Below are 10,766 nucleotides of genomic sequence, written 5' to 3'. Positions count from 1 at the left end.
GTGCAGCTCATATCAACTTGAATGGGAAAGAGTGAAATCTCCATAACATTTGAGGAATATTTCGATCTGAGTATCACAAATTGTGCATCGTTATCTAAATTTCGCTAAAAAACAAAACAAAAAACAAAACAACAACAAAAAAACGATTTTCCCGACTAGTATACCTAATGCGCATGCGCATCCTCGAGTTGATTGACAGGCGATGTCTTTATCTATATACTTTAAGGTGATTGGCCCTTTTACCTGTCAGGTGGGACTTCCTTTCTACATCCGTTGGGTTTTCCAATATCTCCCATTTATTGGAATAGAAGTGGCCCGTCTGTTTTAAATAATCTGCACTTTTAAGAGCGCTCCTTAATTTGAAACACTTTGTAAATAATGAACCGACACATTACTGCCATTATCCTGCCCTTAATATAAACAGAAGAGCATCAGAATAAAATGGGAAGTACCTGCCAAACTCTGCAGAGATGCAACACCAAACATAAGAGCAAACCCTAAAAGATTTGCTAATAAATAATGTAATATATTTAACCCTTGTGCGTCAGTGGAAAAAGTTACTCAGAGGTAAAAAAAATCTGCCTTACAAATACTATATTTTATATATATATATTACATTATTTTCCACTTTCACTGACTTCGATTTTTTAACCAATTAATTAATATCAATCCATTAACAATTTGTTAATTTTATTACCCAACATCAGTCCTGATCATAACGACCAAATATTAATTCATTTTCAGGATTTTAACCCTTTAAATACCAGTTTGTTTACATAATGCCACTGTTGTTGTTTTTTTTTTATAAAAACATTATTTAAAATTATTTTAAACACCAAATATGAATTATTTTCCATATATTTAATGCTATGGGGACTTTTTTTATTTTTATTTATTTATTTATTTATTTTGGGAGTATTGCAGTCTGGGATATCTCAATGATTAGCAACAACATTGATTTTGATGTATTATTATTTTTTGTGTAGTGTCAGATATAAAAAAAAAAAACAGGATTTTGGACAAAAATGTCCACGTCAAAAAATGGACATAAAATATTATATATTAATATTTTTTACTTTCACTGACTGATTTTTTAACCAACATCAGTCCTGATCATAACAACCATTTTCAGGATTTTAACCCTTTAAATGCCACACTGTTGTTATTTACACGCACGCACGCACACACACACACACACACACACACACACACACACACACACACACACACACACACACACACACACTGCATGTATTCAGGTGTCCTGCAGGTCTCTATAATACAGTAAACAGTGAATAGGGGAAAAGCTTGTATTTGCTCCATAGACTAAACATGAGTGAAATGGCGCCATCTGGTGGAAAACATAAAACATTTAAATGTTGAATCCAGGGCTCCAGAATAAAAGTATAATATCATAGAATTCATGATGTGATGCTTTAATGGCACTGGGATCAAATATTGCAGTTTTAATGGGTTTCAATGGGGACATTTTTGTCCTGAAGGTCCCGAGTGTGACTTTTTGTGTGCACAGTGTGTTATAGATGTGTTATAGGAACTGAGGTTGAACAATCAAAATACACCCCTTTGGCTAAATGTATGCCGTTGACATTAACACAATAAATAAAATAAATAACACATAAGTAAAAATGAAAAAGACAAAAATGTCCCGAAGGTCGCACAAGGGTTAATGTTTTTTAAATAATAATAATAATAATAATAATACAAAAAAAGATAAAAACGCAAAATCAATCACAGAACAATTTATAAATACTGATACATTTAAATCTTGCTGATAACATACTAAAACAAAGAGAATATGTGCTAAAGCTGAATAAGCAACTAAACTAATTATTATTAATTAAGAGACTCAATTAAAAATGCATTTGCAACACCACTAAAGAACACCAGCAACACTCAAAAATATACGTTTGCCAACTTTTAAGATTTCCATATTTCATGGAATGTGTAATGTTGAACAAAATTAAATTAATAAAACTTAAACTATTGTTTTATTTTTTAAAGATTGCTCAATTCATTTACAGCACCTGACACATATACGTCTGTTACACAGTCATATCAATAAAAGCCAAAATAAACTCAATTCCTTTAATTGTTATTTGTTTATAATCAGAGTTAGTACAGTGTTATATAATCTATTACATCAATACAATCTCATTTGCAGCATTATTTATCATAGCACCAAATATCACGATTTCATTATAAAACACTAAATATCATACTTACGGGTAAATAGCACTCTTTAAAATATCTTTGGGTTATACGTGGAAACAAACTTTTATCTTCCACCAAGATGCAAAACGTCTAAACAATCATCAATGTTTGCAGTTCAAGTATGCAAATTAGAAACACGCATGTTAATAAACATAAATGGAAACACAGGTTTAAACGTCTACATAATTCTTGGCACATAGTGCATCATATAGTCCTTTAATTTCTGATACAGACCTTATAGTTCAGTTGTCTATCAACACAATGATAGTTAAAGGTTAGTTAGCTGCTCACAACACATTTGTTAGGTGGTTTATACCAAACGTTAAACCCAAAACAGGCTCAATAAACATCAAAATTAATCTAATTCAAGTTATATGATCATATATTATACATAATTAAACAGACTTTGGTCGAAAGCTCGACAAACCAGGAGCTTCACCACTTTTCAGGCATTTGGAGATGTTTGATTAGTTAAAATAGGAACCTTTGTGTGACTTATGCAACATTTAAAGGGACAGTACACCCAAAATGTAAATTCAGTCATTGTTTACTCACTGCTGTGTTGTTATAACCTCGTATGACTTTCTGTCTTGTTCTGAACACAAAGGGAGAAATGGTGAATAAATGTTGTGCTCAGTGATGATGTCATACAATGGCAGTTTATGGTGACCACCTCTTCAAGCTTCAAAAGAACACAAAAGTATCATTCAGAAGTGTAATTAATTATTCATGAGACTCATGATTGTTATGAAAGTATACGATAAGATTTGATGAGAAACTGAAATCTGATGTGTTATTTAGTGTAAATGTTCACTGTTTATCTCCTGTGTGTGTTCATGATAGGACACGAGAGCAACAGTTCACACACCCCTCACGAGATGGGGGCGTTCAAGAGAAAACTTGTTGTGTTTATCTAAAAACAGTGATAGTGACAACAGAACACAACTGCACACACAACACAGAACAGAACTTACTAAACATGTCTGAAGAGTTTGTAGAGGAAGAATTGATGCCTTTCTGTGCCCAGCCTTATTTTTGTGAAAGTTTTTGGCCAGTTCACAGTGGACAGAGTTACCCGCGTGATGCCAAAAATAGAAAACAAGCGATCGTTAGAATGTACCGTCACTCGTCACTGCTGGTTAGGACAAAAACTCTGATTAACATATAAAATATCCCTTTTATCGTGTGTCGTTTGCCGTCAGATTAGGACACGGTGTGACTGTGGCGTCCTGTAGCTCCTCTATATTTCTGTGTGATTTCTGAATACGCTGTTAAAAAAAATAAGGCTGGGCACAGAAATGCATCAATTCTTCCTCTACAAACTCTTCAGACATGTTTAGTAAGTTCTGTTCTGTGTTTTGTGTGCAGTTGTGTTGTGTTGTCACTATCACTGTTTTTAGATAAACATAACGAGTTTTCTCTTGAACGCCCCCATGTCGTGAGGGGTGTGTGAACTGTTGCTCTCGTGTCCTATCATGAACACACACAGGAGATCAACAGTGAACATTTACACTCAATAACACATCAGATTTCAGTTTCTCATCAAATCTTATCGTATACTTTCATAACAATCATGAGTCTCATGAATAATTAATTAGACTTCTGAATGATACTTTTGTGTTCTTTGTTTGAAGAGGTGTCACCATAAACTGCCATTGTATGACATCATCAATGAGCACAACATTTATTCACCATTTCTCCCTTTGTGTTCAGAACAAGACAGAAAGTCATACGAGGTTATAACAACACAGCGGTGAGTAAACAATGACTGAATTTACATTGTGTACTGTCCCTTTAAGTATTTAAAGTATGTATTTATATGTGAAACATGAAGATTTAAGCATGTGAAAACAGTAGTTAAAACAGCACCATTACACTGTTAATAACCCATAAATGACAAAAGAAAATGTGAATCTGTGCCTATAAAACTCCAAAGAATGATGCAATATTTGAGTTAACTTAATGATGCTTTTAGCTACCTGTAGGAGTGTAGTACTTTAGCACCATTTAACACACGTTTACATCCATTTCACAGAACCCTGTTGATTTTGTCCTAAAATTAGCACAGAAAATGCAAGTGCCCCGATTAACTCTGAGCCGGTTAATATCTAATAAAACAATTGATTATGAGCAGACATACAGTGTCATAGTAATGTAACATATCTACATTTTAATACAGAATAAATACGGTCAAACATAAAAAGAGCTGAACACATAAAACACATGAATAATCATGATTATGAGAGGTAGGGTCAGACTGATTTGTCGTTTGTTACATATTTTAATTTGATCTATTTTTCCAACATTTATGTCAAATGTTGAATTTTGTTACATGAAATACATCGCGAGTGACTCGATAGCTTGAATTATGATAGGATTGTGATTTCCAACATTAGTTAACATTCACAATATTACTTCCCCTTTAATGAAGGGGTCAGATTCAAATTAGCCGTCCTTGTTTACAAGAAAAACTGCTTAAAACAGCCTAATTAAGGTGGCTAGCTGGTCTTAAGGTGGACTTATTTGTTTAGCAAGGACATATTTTTGTAATTTAATTGCTACAAATCTATTATTGTAACAAATTTGTCTCTTTAATCAGTTAAGCAACTGTAAAAACACAAAAGCATACGCTAATACAGCATGCTAACATGCTAGCGAAGGCTGCGTTCAATTGTTTTTAGCACCGTAACTTATACATTTTAACATGTAATTATATATAATATTATTAAATGATATTATATAAATGCAGTAGTGGAAATAAGTCTTATTTTAGTCAGACTATGTAAGAACAGTGTTGCGTTCTTGGCGTTAAGTGAACTGTTAGCAGGACATTACTTTCAGTTGAAGACCATCGTCAGATAAATCGCCTTAACCTCCTGAGACCCGAGCGTGACTGCTGTGTGCATTATCCATTCCCCCTTTTGATTTGTGACTAGTAGCAACTAATGAACAAGCAAAAAATAAATAAATAACTTTTTAGACAAAATAGGTTTCCTTAAAATATATGTCCTCGTATGTGCACAGCGGGACTAAGTCGTGAAATTTTAAACGATATCAAGTTATAGAAAGTCTGATTTATTCATCAAATTGTTTATTATGTGTTCAGGAGTGTTGATTATTCATGTTTTTGAGACGTTACAGACATTACATCATAAATTAGCATAATTTATTCAGATTCAAAGTAACGTCCAGCATCGTCCAATCACTGTCAATCATGTTCAAATAAAATGATCCATTATAAACATGTTGAGTGTCCAAACATCATCTGCAGCCTGAAACTGAACTTTTGAACAGATATTAGGAGTGAACGCACTTAACTGCATAGAGAGCTATAGGATGCTCCCTTGCTCCCTATTTAGTGAATGACTTAACCTCCAGTGTGCTGTCTGTCTGCACTGGTCTCAGAACAGTTATAGGAGAGCTATAGGATGCTCCCTTGCTCCCTATTTAGTGCATGACTTAACCTCCAGTGTGCTGTCTGTCTGCACTGGTCTCAGAACAGTTATAGGAGAGCTATAGGATGCTCCCTTGCTCCCTATTTAGTGCATGACTTAACCTCCAGTGTGCTGTCTGTCTGCACTGGTCTCAGAACAGTTATAGGAGAGCTATAGGATGCTCCCTTGCTCCCTATTTAGTGCATGACTTAACCTCCAGTGTGCTGTCTGTCTGCACTGCTCTCAGAACAGTTATAGGAGAGCTATAGGATGCTCCCTTGCTCACTATTTAGTGAATGACTTAACCGCCAGTGTGCTGTCTGTCTGCACTGCTGTCAGAACAGTTATAGGAGAGCTATAGGATGCTCCCTTGCTCCCTATTTAGTGAATGACTTAACCGCCAGTGTGCTGTCTGTCTGCACTGCTCTCAGAACAGTTATAGGAGAGCTATAGGATGCTCCCTTGCTCCCTATTTAGTGCATGACTTAACCTTCAGTGTGCTGTCTGTCTGTACTGGTCTCAGAACAGTTATAGAGAGCTATAGGATGCTCCCTTGCTCCCTATTTAGTGAATGACTTAACCTCCAGTGTGCTGTCTGTCTGCACTGGTCTCAGAACAGTTATAGGAGAGATATAGGATGCGCCAAGTTTACCAAGTTTAACCCTTTAATGACAGTCTAGAGTCTCCTGAACTGGGATCAGTTGGTTTAAATGAAATGAAGCATAGTCGTAATGTCCCCTCGCATGTGGACGCAGGGTCTCAGAAGGTTAAATCGATTTCAGTAGTGCTAGTTTGCATTTTTTTTGACCCCTTTCTGTATTTAAGGCCGTTTTGAGGCCAGTTTTTGATGCAATATATGTTAAAACATTCAAATTTACACAATATTCAACTATTTACATTCTCATATCAAGCTGTTTGCTGTCAGAGGACAAACTGTTTCAGTAGATCTTTTGGATTATGAAATCATTTTGTAATCGTTAAATAAAATCCCTTTACGAGAACACAATGTCCAAAAAAAATACTTTGACAGTTTACTAAAACAAAAACATGGTCATACACAGTGTTGTCGTAAACAAACGAGCACAATTTGTTTAAAAAAATGTGTAAATCGTGTAACAGATTCTCGTGTTTTGAAAATAGTGTCACATTTCCGTACAAGAACGCGCGGCTACATCCACGCTCAAGTTTCAACATGGAACATTTTCCCCACAACAAACCCAATTGATTCTGCAAAACTCGTTCTCGAGGGACTCAAAGTTTTATGTTGGGGTGTTTCCGTACTCGGCACTATTAATATTATGAGCGTGTGTGCATTGGATTTGGTGAGCTCGTCGAAAATATCCAGTTCTAATCGCTCACTGCAGCTGCCAGACATGGAAGAGATGGACTCTGAATAGGTCACACACCCGTTACGGCGACGGTCTTGATGTCAGTTATTAAATAAGCTTCTCTTTCTCTTGAAGAGCTCTGTTTACTGTGTCTGCATTTTTTACCACCTTTTTATACGTTTCTTTCACTGGATGTGGACAAGAAGACCAGTATGAGGGTGAGGAAGACATTTTCCACAGAACCCTCCACAGCGGCCGTAGATTCTGGTTCCGTCCTACAAAATAACACAAATTAAACACAAGGTTATAGTATTTTTGAGTATTTTTTCTGCTAAAAATATCTTAACATGGGCACTTTCAGGGCACAAGCACTGAAAGTGAGGAGGCTCTATTGTTCTTCTAAGGATTATTGTTATTATTAGGGCCCAAGCAGAATCTAAAGATTAATATATTTATTATTATTATTATTATTATTTTCAAGGTTTCAGGGGCTTTTATGGCACATGCTCCAAAAATAAAATTTTGCACATGCGTCAGAATTGTCGGCCATTAGAGCTTGGCATAAGTTCATACATGGGCATGTTTGGGGGCTCTAATGCACATCCCTTTTGGGCTGCAGTCACCAAACATTGTACATATGTAGATCTCACCAAGCCGGACAACTTTCGTGTAACAGTCATAAGCTCCGCCCAACAATAAGTCAGCCATTTTGGATTTAAAAAAAAAATTTATGCTCTGGAATTTGAAATACTCCTCCTAAGGGATTCATGTTACAATTATTGACGATGCTAAGATGCAAACTGATTTTTGATATATCGAACCATGGTGAAAAATTAACATAACAAAATGGGAAACAGGAAGTGTCTCATATCTTCTTCTTGAGCAGTATGTTTGGACTTGTGGCTGATCACATTGATGTGGCTATTACAGGTCATGGTCATAGCGCCACCAACTGGCATCAGGAAGTATGGCACTTTTAACAGACTTTAAAATAGCCCTCTTGTGTTTACATGAATTGCTTCAAAATTATTTAGATTAATGTCAATACACTGCTGATGTAAAATTGTAAAGGAATATTTGATATCTTAAGTCATTAAATTAATGGTGAGAAATGGGAAACAGGAAGTGTCTCATATCTTCTGTGTGCAATGTGTGATTTAGATCAAATTTTAGATTTATGTTTAGTCTTGGGGGCTAATCGCATGGATGTGACTAGCATCACCATCTGGCAGCAGGAAGTGTGGCTCTTACAACAGACGTTAAAATAGTCCTCTTATATTTACCCGAATTGTTCAGAATTGTTCAGAATAATGTCAAATGCCAAATGAATGTCTCCACCTTGTATTGTTTTCCAAAAGCCGCTGTTAACACTAAGTTAACTGTGCCTTTAAGCAGCTTGGAAAATTCCAGAAGATGATGTCAATCCTTTAGATAATTAGCCGATTAGCTTCTGATTGGAGGTGTACCTGTAGATGTATTTTAAGACCTTCAAACTCAGTGTCTCTTTGCTTGGCATCATGGGAGAATCTAAATAAATCAGCCAAGACCTCAGAAACTAAATTGTGGACCTCCACAAGTCTGGATCATCCTTGGGAGCAATTTCCAAACTCCTGAAGGTGCCACGTTCATCTGTACAAACAATAGTACACAAGTATAAACACCATGTGACCACACAGTCATCACACCGCTCAGGAAGGAGACGCATTCTGTCTCCTAGAGATGAACGTAGTTTGTGTGAAAAGTGCAAATCAATCCCAGAACAACAGCAAAGGACCTTGTGAAGATGCTGGAGGAAACAGGTGGACGAGTATCTAGATCCACAGCAAAACCAGTCCTATATGAACATCACCTGAAAGGCTCAGCAAAGAAGGAGCCACTGCTTCTTATGAGCTTGCTCATATTTGTGAACCAAGACTGTGGAACTAGAGTCTCAAAACTATCCACAAATCCAAAAGCATATACACAGGCATCCTTGAGGCAGAATAACGTTGGAAAAGTCTCAGCATTTATGTGTGCATTCATGAACTGTACTCTGAGCAAAGAAATCATTATATAGCTTATGATTCTGTATTCTGATGCAAGCATTTATGAATTGACCAAATGTGTGAATCTATCACGTGCATTTGTGGGTTAAGCGCGCATGTGGATCTGTTGCAAGCGTTTGTAAAGTGCCCGTAAGTAAAATTCCACCATTTAACGCGGCGTCCTCACCTCTGAACGGTGAACTTTGACCGTGACGTAGTTGCCCTGGGAAACCCATTTAGACGAATCTGCAACCTTCAGTCCCGTGCCTGTGAGGTTGATACTAAACTGACCCTAATCAATCACAAAAAAGAAAAATAAATAAATAATTACAAATAAAATGTTATTGCTGTAAGCTTTATTAGATTAAAGTGAACAGGTTTGGTTTGAACTATATTGACAAGATTTAAGAAAGGCCTTATCTGCAACAGTAGCCTAATTACAGTGACTGAAATGTAAGAATGTAAATAGAGTACATTATTCGGCTTTATGTGAAAATAATGTGCTTAAATACTAAACTGAGAGACTGATGAACACTACATTGAATTTGTACTGATTTATATAAGTGTGCATCATACCTGAGGACATTTCGAGGCACTATAACAGTCTCCTGCTGTGGCAAACGGGACAGAGCGACCAAACTGTGTTTGACTAAACTTCCCATCAGTCGCTGAAACACAAGAACAACAAGAACTTAAAATGCAAAATTACATGTGATGTGGCGTTTTAGGAATGAATGTTGTAGAATGAAAGATCTTGTTTGAAACAGTATAACGACTCACTGATGATGCACATGCTGGAAAGATCCAGTCGCACGCGGTGGAAGACGGTGTAACCGGCCGCAGCATAATCGTTCCTGCACATGCAGTCCTGCCTCCTGCTGCCGTTATACGGACATTCAAACGGATTTTGCAACCTGGAAATAAATATTTAATGATGAGAGAAAGGGAATATATGAAATACTAAATAATTGTATCAGCTTAAAACAATGATAGGAAATCGCTTGTCTAGCGATCAATTGTATATTTGATTATGAAACAATATTTGGCCGCAGAATGTATCGATTGACTAATTACAATATTGACACGTTCTCCAGACTTTAAAGGTGATGTGTGTATTGATGTTAAACATGTACCTGTATCCATACACCTCAGAGTAGTTGTCCGTTTGCCCACTGCGCAGGGTCACATACTCTTTCGGGTACCCGCTTTGCATTTCCGCACAGTAAATCTGGAGTATCTTGGATTGGACTTTGATGTAATGCTCTCCGTCTTTCCTGATGCCGTCCTTCATCTGGAGCTCACGGCAGCTTGTGTGAAGTTCACCTGATAAAGAAGAATAAAACCCAATGAATTCAAACTTCACTTGGGGCAATACCTCCTTCCCTACCTGGAGTGCGTACTCCAGGTAGGGAAGGAGGTATTGCCCCAAGTGAAGGAGTTCAAGTACCTCGGGGTCTTGTTCACGAGTGAGGGGACAATGGAGCGGGAGGTTGGCTGGAGAATCGGGGCAGCAGGGGCGGTATTGCACTCGCTCTATCGCACCGTTGTCACGAAAAGAGAGCTGAGCTGGAAGGCAAAGCTCTCGATCTACCGGTCAATTTTTGTTCCTACCCTCACCTATGGTCATGAAGGTTGGGTCGTGACCGAAAGAACTAGGTCGTGAGTACAAGCGGCCGAAATGGGCTTCCTCAGAAGGGTGGTGGGCTTCTCCCTTAGAGATAGGGTGAGGAGCTCAGTCATCCGTGAGG

General features: G+C 37.1%; 1 protein-coding gene across 1 annotated transcript in view; it reads right to left on the bottom strand.

Moving 5' to 3' along the window:
* Positions 1 to 3,994: 3,994 nt before the first annotated feature.
* LOC127638196 (A disintegrin and metalloproteinase with thrombospondin motifs 20-like) overlaps positions 3,995 to 10,766 on the bottom strand; it is a 130,762-nt gene continuing 123,990 nt past the window's right edge. The window contains exons 34-38 of the mRNA XM_052119621.1: positions 10,152 to 10,341; positions 9,799 to 9,932; positions 9,595 to 9,686; positions 9,206 to 9,310; positions 3,995 to 7,269 (exon numbers count right to left, since the gene is read on the bottom strand). Coding sequence (XP_051975581.1) covers positions 7,180 to 7,269; positions 9,206 to 9,310; positions 9,595 to 9,686; positions 9,799 to 9,932; positions 10,152 to 10,341 — 611 coding nt within the window. The 3' untranslated portion in view covers positions 3,995 to 7,179. The remainder of the gene's footprint in view (positions 7,270 to 9,205; positions 9,311 to 9,594; positions 9,687 to 9,798; positions 9,933 to 10,151; positions 10,342 to 10,766) is intronic.

The sequence above is a fragment of the Xyrauchen texanus genome, chromosome 46 (genome assembly GCF_025860055.1).
Source record: "Xyrauchen texanus isolate HMW12.3.18 chromosome 46, RBS_HiC_50CHRs, whole genome shotgun sequence".
Lineage (NCBI taxonomy): Eukaryota > Metazoa > Chordata > Actinopteri > Cypriniformes > Catostomidae > Xyrauchen > Xyrauchen texanus.
The sequence above is the reverse complement of the archived record's forward strand: the minus strand, read 5'-3'. Positions and strand labels throughout refer to the sequence as shown.